This window comes from Egretta garzetta, unplaced genomic scaffold (genome assembly GCF_000687185.1).
Source record: "Egretta garzetta isolate BGI_Z169 unplaced genomic scaffold, ASM68718v1 scaffold326, whole genome shotgun sequence".
NCBI classification, from domain to species: domain Eukaryota; kingdom Metazoa; phylum Chordata; class Aves; order Pelecaniformes; family Ardeidae; genus Egretta; species Egretta garzetta.
In genome coordinates this window covers 926,910-940,788 of record NW_009260026.1, presented here as the reverse complement: position 1 = coordinate 940,788, position 13,879 = coordinate 926,910, and the positions used below count along the sequence as shown (strand labels likewise).

The following is a 13,879-nucleotide window of genomic DNA, read 5'->3' as shown; positions in this document are numbered from 1 at the left end:
CAGCAGAGATGAAAGAGGCCTATGGGATTAGCTGTGATGGTCTCCTCCCCTGTCCTACTGTGTACGTGTTTAACAGCATCTAAACACTGATCCAGAGCACAAAGAGAAAACAACTCCTAAGCATCAGTCTCTCTTACTGTTTAGCAGCTTTGATTCCCCCAGCTTAGATTTTTTCAGTCCAACTCCCTATGGTCACGAGAAGGTTTTCAGCAATGGCACTGCACTAAGGTTTAGGAAGCCTCAGGGATACTTCTCAGCTCCACCATGCGCTCTTAATCACACTTAAGTAGAAAGACTTTGTCACACTCCTACTTTCTACTCATCTGTGAAGCAAAGCTGCATTTCTCCACTCCCACCTTTCATCTCTTTTGCCTGGTTAGAATTGGATGCTTCCGCTGGGGAAGCAGAGTGAATATGGCAAAGAACAACTTACCCGCAACACAAGTTTCATCTTAATGAAGCTGTCTGAACTGGAATGATCCAGCTGAAACCTCTGATCCAGAGTCATGTTTGGGTCCTTAAGTAAGTGGGAGAGACATACCACTGAAGTTCCCAGGGAACTATCCCGATCCTTGTCTTTTATCTGGGGAGGGGGGGGAAATAAAAAAAGTTTTTATTGGATGGCAAACTGGAAAGCATACCACTGGGAACAGCAGAGCAAGAAGGTATTTCAGACAGAGACCAAAATTAGCTTATTTACTTCAGGACATACCATCAAGCATGGTTACTTCCAAATGGGTGATGCCAATATTTCAAGAGTGTAACAAATTAGTATGTTTGGAGTAAAAATCCCATCTCTAACTATGCAGAGAAGGAAATGCCTCAGCAGAAAAACTAGGCTCTGGGATTTACTTGACTTTCCTCACTTGCTCTGGGGAAAGCATCCCAGGCAGCTGGGACAACTGGTATAAACCTTTATAGCCTTTTTAGGTAATAGCTTGTTTAGCCTATTCAACCTCAATACACTTTCTAAAGTTCAAATCCACTTCTGTAGCCAAGCGAACAGCCATAGAACTGGCTGTGACTGCAAGGTATGCTAGTGAGATACAGGATTTCTTGATGAGCCAAAATACCAAGGTGAAAAGACAGGACTCTGGTTGAGAATTATCAAGGCTGCGATTTCTGACAGCAAAATATTCATGGCTTTACTACACACAGACCTATATAAAACCTCCTTTGCACTCTGCAGCCAGAAGTTTCCCATGTTTTGAACTATTATACATTACATGATCCTAGAGAAAAGGTAGACACCAGCATCACCAAACAGAGAATCGCCTGTGCAGCAACAGGTGCTTCTTCCACCTTTGAAGTAGGAGGACCCCAGTACAAGCACACAGAAACAACCAGCGCCGAGATCACATCCACCGTAAAAGAGGTTTCTTCCTACAGATGTGCACTCGGTCTTCAAAGGAAAGGCTTTTCTCTCACCTCAACATGGAGTGACTGGGAATGAGCACTGTGGACAAAGAAGGTGAAAGCCTGGCCCCACGTAGGATCTTTGCTGAAATTGCAGGTCTGCAACAAGAAGATTGTGGCATGTACGTTAGCTTATTCTGTAAGCAGGGAAGAATACTACGACACTGATCACCAGAGAGGGTCATGACGACCCTCTAGTTTTATTCAGTGATGCTACACCTCAGCTGTACAGAGAGAGTGAAGTTTCCAGGTCAGAAGCATGCAGAAGCAAAGTCTCTGGCAAAACCAGAACAAGTTCTGCGGGGCGTGGAAATGCCAAAGAACAAGTCTGGTGAGCTGCAGTTGGCCCCAACCAGCGCTGCCTGGACCAGCAGGCTGCCTCACCTGCAGCCAGGCACCACTCCCCACTTCCCATCTCTCCACCCAGGGAGCCAGAGCACTGCTTCCAGCCTGCAGGCACTCAGAGCCAGCTCCCAAAGCTGCAGCAAGCTGGCAGGGGCGGGCAGGAAAGCTAGAGGGGCAGTTTGAGGGGTGTAGAGTGCGCGGGAAGAGTAAGAGGGCCCAGCTTCAGTGCCATCCACTTCAAGGATGAAAGAGCGTGGAAAGCACCTGCGGGGGCTGCGGTTGAGGCTGCTCTGTAAACCAGCTGCTCTTGCCAGGCCATGAGCGCTGGCGCAAGGGGAAAGCAGCAGGGGAAAGTTGGAAGTCTGACCTAGCTTGGGAGAGGCAGGTGATGTGGTGGGGAAAAGGGAAAGCCAAAAAAGGCAAAAATGCAAGCAGAACCAAATTTCTGGATGGAGCAGGCGTAAGAAACAAAGGAAGATAGGTGGCAGTCCCGTACGCTCATGTGTAGCCAACAGGATTCATTCTTATTTGTTGGGTGTCCAAAAGAACATTGGGCCACCCTCATCTGCATCCAGCTGCGGGGCAGTAAACACGGCAGCCACTGCGGGGGCAGAACTCTGCTGCTGCTCATACTCATCAGGCAAAAGTAAATATTACATAATGAAAAAGGAACGGGAAGTGATGCGGAGGAGATCCAGATCCATCTTGTCCAGGTAAAAAAAAAAAAAAAAAATTCAGCAAAACTGTGAAACACAGGAGCCAGGAGACCCTGATGTGGGAACAAATGCCAGTCTGATGCAAATGACGCTCTGCCCTGAGAAAGCATGAGCCAGACTGGAGACCTATCGCTTCCTCCTCTTCAGCCCTCGTAGAACTGGAGTATCTTGACCAACACCACCTCGTGGCCACAAGCACAAACCCATACATCGGTATGTACAGCAGCTGGTCAGACGCCCACTAATCAAGCACGGCTCAGTGACACGGTGCTTCCACAGGCTGGCTGACCCTCGCCTCCCCGCCTCTGCAGCTACCGCGTAACTACAGCTCTTCACAGCAGCTTCACTAGTCCTACCCTTCCGAGGGGCTACGTGGAGACAGTCACCCATAAAATAGAAAGTATTTAAGGAAAGCAGACGAGTCAAACAGCCTCACCTTGCTTTTCTGAGTCTTGTTTCCTACTGTGAGCAGGACGAAGGAGGAAGGTTCTCGTTCCATCTTCTGTCATTTAATACAAGGGGGGAAAAAAAAAAATACATTTGTTGTTTACAGGAAGCACTATTAAGCCACTGCTCTTAATTGAAGTAAGTTTCTGGAAAGCTGACAATAGTTTTCAGATGCGGGACATCTGAAGAGTGCACTACACAGCAAAGACTCCAGCACAGTCTTACCTGCTACCATCAAGAATATACATTTAAGCCGAAGTTTTATGTATTTAGGTTTCAATAGGTGAGCACTTAAAAATTTGTCAGAAACTGGGAGGAAACAAAGAGAGTTGAAGGCTCAGTGGGAAGTCTTCATCATTCCTGAATGAAAGAGGACTCTCCGAATTGGTTTCCAAGGCTCAGGACTTGTTGTAAAGCAGCTAGAAGTGACTCCTTGGTATCGAGTAACAATTCCTTTCCAGAAGCAATAATTGAACCTCTTGTACTGTGCTTCTCTGCACTAATGCTATAGAAGTTAAGGCTGAAGATCTGGTCTTGGCACAACATTGTGTACAAAGTGGATACCGTAAAGTCCAGAATTAGGGGTTATCGAACATGGTGTGTATGCAGTGCTGGTAGCTCATCTAAATCTTAAAGATTGCGTTTAGGAGGGGAGCTACTCAGAGAGAACAGGAAGCTTTATCCATTGCTAAGAGTGTGGTCATGTGTAGCTTGTTCACGAAAAAAGGGAGAAAGACATTCTTTCCTATACCCACCGTTTACATCACAGAAGCAAAATGCAGTATTTGGGGGGAAAAGTAAACAGGAGTAAAGAGAGAGGAGGCATGAATGACAGAGTGGCTCCTGAATCCCTCTAAAACTGAGGGGGAAGGAACCTGGTGGTCAGGTCTTCAGTGGACAGGAAGGTTACCACAAACAAGGACATTCCTCCCATCCCAATGTGGGAGATCAAGCTGGAACAGCTCACCATGGAAAGAACCCCTGCAGCAGCAGAAAGGATAATATGACTTGGTCTGATGTCTGAAGGCTCTCTGTCCAAAGTATAAAATAAATATACACAATCAAATATTTCTGTGCTGCATTCCCCCTTGGACCTCCTAGTCTTTCACTGGGGTGGGCTTTCAATTACTATTTTGAACCCCTGGTCAGTTAGATTCTGACACTAGACAGGTTATTTCTTTTTAACCACAGCTAGTTTCAGTTGCTACGATACCGCACAATCCAGAATGTTGTTTTGCAAGCATGGGAGAAGAATATAAATTTTACCTTGAGGTACTTGTTATTTTTGATCTTCTTTGCTCCGCATTCACCATTCGAATACTCAAAGTGGTTTTTCTGAATTAGTAAAAGAATATTTAAGAACAATTAATTTGTGGGCTTTATTTAAAAAAAAAAAAAAAAAAAAAAAAGGTTAGGAGTGAAGGCTGTCTGCACGTGGCTTGTACTTACTGGAAGGTTGAAGGCGCTCTCCAAGTAGACTACCAGAATAGCTGTAGACAGACCCTTTTTATCCTGAGAAGGCCAGGAAAGATAACACAAAACAAAACACAAGGTAGGCACGATCACCCACCAAGGACAACATAAAGCACAACACGAATTCAAAGGACAGTTTCTGAAAGCTAAGCAGCTCTTCACCTTTCTCCTAAAACTTGTGATTTAGAGGAGTACAAGCCAATACAGCATGACAGTTTTAAGCAGACCAGTAAGAAGAGGTGTTAAGTCTCTTCAATTCACTGGCCTTAATGCTCTTCGGTCTCTCTAGTGCAGAACTGGTTGGATTCCCCAGTGCAGCAAGACACCTAGAAACATGCTCAGCCACATACATCAACATCAGTAATCCAGTATCAGCGGAACAAAGCCTGGTAACAAACGTCATTCACTTCTGTGGAACTCAAATGCTTTTGCTTGATCATGAAGGAACAGCATCCCTGGGAGATGGGCTTTATCCAAGCAATTCTGCTGGACAAGTAAGACACCATTTGGAACCATGGCCCTGTCAAGCACCAGTGCTGGGTATTTGTCTATGACTAGTACAGGTTATAGACAGGGGTCCTACACAGATTCTAGATGAAGAGGGAAGGGAAAAATTATCAAAGGGAACTGTGAGAGCCACCCACTTTGCAGTGAGTCAAACAAAGCTTTGCTAATTCAAGCAAAAAGAGCTGCCAGATTTGAGTTACTCCTGAATTACCATGGGACCTGGGGCAAGCAAACACCCTTCCTCTTCAGGAGGGGCAGGTGGGTGGGAGGGAAAAACACATCAAAACTTTTGTCAGACAAAAATAAACTCCCGTGAGTTTACCTGGGGTTCCTAATTCTACACACCCTTTGTTGATGACTGGACAGGGATCAGAGTATCTGAATCCTTTAAGCAAATATACTCACCTCATATAGCTTTTCTTGGTCATTTACTAGTGAAAGCCACTCCAGTTTTAAATGCAAGTGTCCACTTGTTGTCTTACTTAAGGGAAACCACTAAATGGAGACAACAAAATGTAACTTGAGAACTGTGAGGCAGAATAATTTTTATATCTATGTTGCAGTCCCTGAGGCTTATATACAACAGACAATATGAATTTAACTTTGGGTGCCTTAGCTTGCATTTTTGACACTTGGATTGTAGCATGTCCATCTCCTTGGAAACACAAGCTAGAAAAAACAAAAATAAGATACCCATATACATGCAAAGTACATGGATATTTCCAACGAGCAGCAGTACAAAACAGGCACCCTGGCACTGTCTGCAGAGTGCTGGGCTGCAGGATGAACCACAATAAGATCAGATCATTTCTTCCCTCACCAAACTTTATCTGTAGCCTTGTACAAAACATTTGGTACGTACAGGACATGAGATATCAACACAAGATACTGTGCTGCTGGCTCAGCGTAACCTCAGGGCTGTCTGAGGCTGCCAGCTTGATCGTAACAATTACTGTAATGGCTGCTTTAAGTTTTCTAAGCGAAGGTATTTTCTTTTTGTGAAAATACCACAGCGCAAGCGTGCAAGGAAGCTTTAAGCACATAGAAACAATGTAGTAGCCGAGAGAGAGCACAAATGAGTACATGTAAGTACACACCACCAACCACACGTAGAACTAAGCGGTGATCTTTACCTCATCAACAGTTCTGTCATTCATTACGTCCACTAGGCTTATAAGCAAGCTGAAAGATGAAAAGCAAACATTTCAGTGTATATTTAGGCATACAGCATACTGCTGTTGGGGGGAAAAAGAAACCATCACCAGAAAAGCCCACGCTCAAATCTGTTCCGAGTGACAATTTTTCCGCATCACCTGGGTGTGAGTGCACTGGAACGCACTTACACTTCTGAAGTCTCCCTCCCCCTTGAAATACTTCCAAAACTAAAAATAAATTTGAAGTAAATCTCAAGTCATGTAGTAACTACCACTTCTAATGGCTTCCTAGGACTCCCTGCAGGAGTCTGGGACCATTCTCTACCTTGTTCATAGTTAGTTGTATTAGGAACTAATAACTTGGTATCAATATCTGGACAAAGGGAATAGCTTCCTTCATTATTAAAATTCCAATATAAATAATCTGGGTGTCCCGTTGCAGAGGTTACTGGACCCTGAGCAAGGGTCATGCTAATTTACCTGCCCATAAAGTCATCTTTATCCGGATCTTCATCGTACAAGTCCACTTCTAAGTCCTGACCAGGCACTTCATGAACAACAAACTGGAGGAGAAACAGGTATTGATTGAGAAAGAGGTACTGATTAAAAATAAAAAGCATTCACACAGGTTCATATAGGCTCAGGCTGTGGACACATGACACTTTACAGCTGTGTAACACATTATGGACATTCCCTGCTATTTCATGGCTAATTGCCTAACAAATACAATTGATTATAGCTGAAAATATTTCAAAACCCATTTGCTTGGTTTTGAACTACAAGTTAAACCCCTCAAACTGGTATCCCTAATAAGCAGAGAAGAATCAATGCTGGAGCAGATTACAGCTGCACAGACTGCTGCACTGATTGATATTTAAAGCAGTGCTCTGCACCTCCTCCGAAAACCCACATATGTAAATCAGATCAACCTGAATGACACTTCAAGTTTGCAATGTAAATTTGAACTTGTTTAAGGGACAGAAATGCCTCAATCAAGTAACGAGGAAGTCCACCTGCTCCACTGCAGTCAGCTAAGAGAAGGTCCTCCAAACACAGGGATGTAAACGGCTGTGCATCCTACAGATGGAAAAAAATCAAAAGATTCAGTACCTCAAATGTCTCATTCCAAATGGGATTTAGATCTCGGGAAACTGTCTTGCTTCGATACTGCACCGTGCCAACGCGAAGAAGAGCATACGGGTCAGACTTCCCCCTGATTGCACCAAGGAAACTGTCTTTCTGGACAAGGTTTTCAGCTTCTAGCAGATGAACCCTTATTACTCCCTGAATAAAATAAGATACAAAATTGGTCATGAAAATGCAATCTTTGGATAATTATAATATGCTACCTCCTAAAGCTAGTTATTTCAGGCAGCAAGGGTAGTCACCATGACAGTTCTGCCAAGACATGTATTTTGATGCACTATATTTCCAATGACAGCTATATTAAACCACTTTTTCTACCATTTACTTAGAGGGGGAAAAAAAAAAAATCCAACCACCCTTAAACAGCTTGTTTTACTATTTACCTAGAAGGAAAAAAGCCCAAAACTTGAAACAGATACACAATCCAATCTAGATAATTGGGTAGGAAATATTCTTCAATTTATTTTTAAATCAGAAACATACATATGCACACAGGGTTACAGCCACAGTCAAATCAAGTGTAAAGATCAATTCCCACAGACTGAAAGAGGAACTAAGCACCCATTGGCAAGTTCTTATTTTATTGCAGAGTGGCCATTGAACTTCTATTTGGTGATGCAAGTTTGCAATAGGGAGCATCCCTTTCTCATTCATTTATATTTAACCTCATTAACGAGTGTATTAGGTATTTGGTGGATGGAGACTGAAAATCTGGATATATCAAGCATTTAGAAGATCTCTTGTTGGGTTTTTTTTTTTTTCCTGACTTTTTTTCTGTAACAAAGAGATGTCACCCTCTGACCTCCCTATTTATACCCCTTCACAGCATTAGTAAAAAAAAATAAGTAGCCTGACACTCGCTGCTCATGTACATACCTTCTCTAACTGAAGATCTGTGGTATTCTCAAATGAGACTAAAGGTTTAAATTGGTAAATGAGCTCAGTGTCTAAACAGATTTCTTACACCATATAGAGGGTAGGACCTCCCAGCCTCCCCCTTCCCCCCAGATTATGAACTAACCAACATCTGCTTTTATATTTCTGAAATACAGAAACAGAAAGCCCGCAATCCGAGTTGAAACAGCAGATGCAGGAACCTAAGGCACCAAGCTTGCATGCATCCACATTGTGGCAAACGCACACTCAGGTAGATTAATACCCTCACTGAAAAAAAACACTCACATGCGGAATAGGGAACCTCAGGTGGGCAATGTTCATGTTCTTTTTCAGAGGCACTGTGATCCTGTTCGGTAAAACCAGCCGTGCAGCAATGAAGTCTTGAATTAGGGAGTCTGACACTACACTGCAGGTGGGGGAAAAAAAAGCAACCTAAATCTCTACAATCGATCACAAGTTCAGTTAGAATGAAAGAATGAGGCACAGTAAAAGAAATGAGCACTGTGAAATGAGTGATACTGCCTACCTTCCCCCAAAGGGCCGTCGAGCATTGGAACGGGCTGCCCAGGGAAATCATAGAATCATAGAATGTTTTGGGTTGGAAGGGACCCCTAGAGAAATGGTTGAGTCCCCATCCCTGGAGGTATTTAAAAGACGTGTAGATGTGGTGCTTAGGGACATAGTTTAGTGGTGGAATGGCAGGGTTAGGTTTATGGTTGGACTCTATGATCTTAAGGGTCTTTTCCAATCTAAATGATTCTATGCAAGAGTGCCTACATACACTGCACATGGGCAGAAGAAACTCATGACATTTAACTTAGAATAAGAGGAAGTGGAGAGGACAGTTCAACACCAGAACCAACCACCAAGGGTGGATGGGAATCACTGTGGAAGGTTAGGCTGTCTCCTGTCAATAATTTGCTCCAGTTGAGCTGCTGCAGAGGAGAATATGAGCATGGGGCAGCCTCTCAAGATCCCTTTCAATCTTATTCCTGATCGTTCTGCACATAATCGCCATTGCCTTGTGGCACACTTGGTGCAAGTGCCCACATGCACGCAGGGATGTTCCGGTCTACGGTTACTAGGGCTGGATGTGAATTTGGCAGGTTGTAAGTGATGAGATCGTCACACACCCAAACAAGTTGTACAAACTCATGTGCCTTCTGGGTTTCCTTGGGAATGCTGACACCAGAGACGGACAAGGTGAGGATGGAATCAGGAATTTTCAGCATTTCACAGGGGGCTCAAGACCTTGATGTAGTTTGTGTTTAAACTTAGAACACGGCCCCAGCGCACACTGCTGTCTGCCCTTGGCCACATGCTGAGACCTTACTGTAAAATGGTAGGAGAAGCCAGCCACATTCAAAACAAAATGAGTCGGGCTTTTTTTTTTTTTTATATATATAGAAGGCCAAACAAAAGATGAGGTTCTGTTTCTTGGTATATTCTGCACTAAGAAGGAAAACCTTGTTTGAAGTAACTGGACCTTTGGCACACAGGAGATCACACTGGCTGAACCGAGGGTACCGTTTGTCTTGCAGTTTAGGGAACTTTCCAGTCTAATTAAAACTTACACATTTTTAGCTTTTCAGTTTAAATCTTGTCTTTAGAATTGCTTTATTTGTATGGCAGGGACAACTAATTTGACCTATTTCTCCTGAGCAAGAAGTATATGGCTATCACAGTGGTTAATGAGAGGATTTCAATATGCTACTACAACTCGGCATGAGCAGAAGACAATATTAAGAGGAAAAACCCAAGTGCACGGAACACCTGGAAGACTTTCATCTTCTTGATAAATCTAGTGCTTATAAGGCAGCTTCTCAGGGTAAGACTGCAACAAAATTGTCACAGTTCACAGATGAGGCTGGATTCACACAGAAGTCAAGTCCTCTCCTACTGCAAATGGGAAACCAGGAGCCTGAAAGCCCTTGGTCAGACTGTTGGCTTTCCTGTCAAAAAAACCCACCCCACAGGAAGGTCACAGAATTGTCCCTTCTCTCAAGTCTCAGGGTACACCCAACTAAACACAGCTTGCACATGAGGACAGACAACTACATCCAGTTTCTTTACTCCCCTAAGTAAGCCTGATTCACTTGAAAGGGAGAGCTCTTGTTCAGTCTGTACTTCAGCCGATTCACGGTCAGACATGTTTTGCTCTCAGCTTTCGTGTGCAGTGCTGATGAACAAGCAAGGGTTTCTGCGTTCAAATCCCTGCGAGAGAACCAGGGAGTGAAAATTTAGGACACCAAATTTGCACTTAATTATATGAGAGGCTGTAGGTTGGAACACCTACATACCTTCTCCCTGCAAAGATTAAGGAAACCACATTAGAAAAGAACAGATTAATTCTTCTGATAAAAACTGGAGCTCTCAGGGCAAACTTCAGGGCAAAAGGCCACTCTGGTCTCAAATTAAGAGAAAAAGAAAGCTTCCTCTCACTCAACATCAAAGGTCTTCAGAGGCCCTTTAATGCATAAGCTGGCACCTAAAGTAGCCAGCCACTTCCTAGGAGTCTGCAAACCATGAGCTGCAGGGGAAGAGAGGAGAATAGAAGTGTCTGCATTTGCATTTAAAGGGAGAAAGGCAATGGCAAATACGTTTTTTTCTTGTGTAACAGAATTCTCTTCTTACACTAAGTAACAAGGACAAAGTGAATCTCCAATCTGGAGAAAGACTTTGAAACTTACAGTACTGAAAACCACTAAGATTTTCATCCTCGCTGTGCAAGATCAGGCCAAGGGGCACTGGGCAAGAGCTACATTTTCTGAAAAACCTAAAGGGTGAGCAGATGATGCAGAAAGAGAAGAACATTTCTCCTTATAAATCTGGTGCAGTTTTCTTTATCATGGATTGTATTGCAGGTTATCAGAGGGACTGCAACGCTGTGACACTTAGCCTTTTGTTGCTTTAAGGTAAATAGATGTAAGCACAGACTACCTGTCACCTAGGTCTGCTCATCTACCTTTATAAGTAACTGGCATGTGGGAAACAGAAAGGCTCATTTTTTACTTTATAGATGATTGTAGTTTTGGGGATTTACTTTTTCCATCTTAAGTCCCAAACACCATGAAGTGATTGAAGCAATTTTGACAGAATGTAGAACGCACCCTTCTCAGGGTTTTGCAAACTCCACAGCCAGATATGATGGCATGAATACCAGCCATTTAACACCTTTTACACACCACTCCTGAGAATAACTGTCATGATTACTGGAGAAAGCCATCCCAACATCCAAAGGCTTTTTAAAGAAGAATAAAGTGAAGCAAAACAGACACTCACTTAATCCCTGGGACATCCAGGAGGTTGGTCATGCCTGCCCAGTTGATTTCCAAGTGCTACAACAAGATCAGGGAGAAAAATTATACAGGACCATTAAAATTTATTGCAGAACAAAGGTAGAATTTAAAGGGGAAGCAAATGCTTCTAAAACAAAGCCAGCTGTTTAAAGAAAGCAAGACCTGCACCAGCAAGTGACTGCATCTATACATTAAAACCAACAGCTGGTAGCAATTCCCTTATCTGTTTTACTTGCCATACCTGAAATGAGGGTATCACTGGGACTTATCCTACAAGCACAGGGAAAGGCAGCATTCATCCCTTAGCAACGGCCACTAGCAGATGCCCTGGGGTCACACGTACTAAATCTGACAGCTCTATCTAGACTTTGAAGTTGCTTCCCCATCCTTTCACTTAGGGGTTGGCCTATGCCTCGAGGCAGGGGGATTTACAAACACCACCTGACTTCAGGAGTTTGTATTTCTGTTTACACAACATACTTTTTTTTTTCATGTGCTAAAATAATGCTACTTTATCTAAACACAAAAACACCTCTTCCAAGATCAAAAATGTATGACTTCCATGAACTCAAGCAGAGGATAACCCACAAGCAAGCAAAGCTGTGTGGTATAAGACAATTGGTTCTTACAAGACTAGAAGGTTTCTCATATTTTATTAAACCACAATTCAACTACAAGGCATGTGACCTTAAACAGGCAAGCTTTCAAAGCACGACCATGACTGAATGATCCCCAGGATGACTGTATTTAAAAATCTATTAATGGGAAGATGTAAAATCCACCTGCCAGGAACCTTGCAGCAAAGGCCTAGGAAATGGATCCTGTGCTGTCACCATCAGAAAATCCTCCCATTCTTAGACTGAAGCAAGTAACTTTTTAGGCACCACTACAAAAGAACAGGACAAATTCACTCCTGTCCTCTTGGAGTTCAAGAGGAGCACCGAACAATCAGGAATTTGCTATTCAAACACCTGCACTGTGAGGCATTCACAGTTATGCAGTTTGGGTTACCAGTGACGGACAACTCCTATCACTCACTGAAGACCTATCCATGCATCAAGACAGACCAAGAATCAAGAAGGCTGCAGCATGCAGTTCACTACGGACTCACCGGTTTCTGCATAAAAAACAAGGTCACCGCTCCAATAAAAGGTGCATCGGTTAGAAGAGGTTCCAGTATCACCCGCAACGTCCCGTACAACTGCAAACAGAAAAGCCCAAGGAAAACTGAGTCTGAAGGTACTCTCAGGATGCAGTTTCAAGACTGTGTGCTTTTCAGTGACGGAGGTAATTTTAAAAATCCTACTTGAAGTAATTTTATTTAGAATTTAGTAACAACAATAACCTCCCACCCCCCAAACCATTGCTATTGATATCAGGCAATCCTTCCTAAGTTTGTGTAGTCTTTCTGCAATCCTGGCTGCCATACAATAGAGCAATCTGCCTATTAGCTTTCAACAGTGTAAGAACAAGTTGTTGGGCTAGCCTACACCAGGCTACAAATACCCTGGCAGAACTGGCTCTTTTGAAGTTCTCTACCAACATGCAGCTCCTCTGAACTCCAGTGGCAGAAGCTGGCCCACATGAGCTCAATGTTCTAGAACTGACCCTGTTTAAGAGTCATGCTAAGAAGCTTAAAAGTGATATTTAGGTGCTTTCCATGGAAGGCATCATTTCCCCAGCCAAAACACAAGGAGATAAAGCCAATCATTCCAAGCCTGATAGTTAGTGGTTTCTCAGTTAAGTGTCATGACCTCCCCACTGGGATATGCTACCTCCTGCCACACATAGCCTTGAACAGACATTAGCACTGCACGTACCTGGATGCCTTTCACTCCAAGACTAAATTTCGATATGTCCATGTGAATCTCACAGTCCCCTATGTAACTGAAAGAAAATTCTCACATTATTCCAGTTTGCAATAGTCCAATGAAAAAATTTGAGCATTAGTTTAAATGACTGACAACATGACCCCACAGGCAGAGACAGATTTCCAAGCAACTGAAAAGGGAAAGTTGAGCACAATGAACAAGGGTCAGATCTTCACAAGAGATACCCTGCAGTCAGTTGGGATATCAACCTACCTGCAAAATGTCAAACCAACATCTGCATTTCAAGGTTACTTTTCCATTCTTAAGAGTGCCGGTTGGCTGAGGCAAGCTCGCTCCAAGGAGGGGCTCAACAGGCTCACTCAAAATTCAAAGTCCCAGCCATTGCCCTCTTGCTCCCTTCTCTGCCAAAGGCCCGATCCCACCCCACAACCTCCCAAGCTGATGCAGAGCCATCCTGCCATTACATATGGCCCACAACCCAAAAGCCCATAGATCACCCTTGGCCACAATCCAAAAGCCCACTTGAAGGACAAACTCATTGCTAAAAATAACCTGGTTTCCTTGAGGCTGAATTAAAAGACAACGACTTAGATCAGGTTTTGGTCAGTTGCCATGGAAAACATCAGGCTTTAAATAAAACGAATGCC

The 13,879-nt window shown here is 43.4% G+C and overlaps 1 protein-coding gene across 1 annotated transcript in view; it reads right to left on the bottom strand.

Annotated features, from left to right (window-relative positions):
- ESYT3 (extended synaptotagmin 3) overlaps positions 1 to 13,879 on the bottom strand; it is a 25,704-nt gene that overhangs the window by 5,259 nt on the left and 6,566 nt on the right. Inside the window, exons 3-15 of the mRNA XM_035896345.1 lie at positions 13,221 to 13,287; positions 12,512 to 12,601; positions 11,384 to 11,439; positions 8,387 to 8,507; positions 7,169 to 7,342; positions 6,539 to 6,621; positions 6,038 to 6,086; positions 5,310 to 5,399; positions 4,374 to 4,436; positions 4,191 to 4,259; positions 2,914 to 2,979; positions 1,429 to 1,515; positions 434 to 583 (exon numbers count right to left, since the gene is read on the bottom strand). Of these exons, the coding sequence (XP_035752238.1) occupies positions 434 to 583; positions 1,429 to 1,515; positions 2,914 to 2,979; positions 4,191 to 4,259; positions 4,374 to 4,436; positions 5,310 to 5,399; positions 6,038 to 6,086; positions 6,539 to 6,621; positions 7,169 to 7,342; positions 8,387 to 8,507; positions 11,384 to 11,439; positions 12,512 to 12,601; positions 13,221 to 13,287 (1,165 nt within the window). The remainder of the gene's footprint in view (positions 1 to 433; positions 584 to 1,428; positions 1,516 to 2,913; positions 2,980 to 4,190; positions 4,260 to 4,373; positions 4,437 to 5,309; positions 5,400 to 6,037; positions 6,087 to 6,538; positions 6,622 to 7,168; positions 7,343 to 8,386; positions 8,508 to 11,383; positions 11,440 to 12,511; positions 12,602 to 13,220; positions 13,288 to 13,879) is intronic.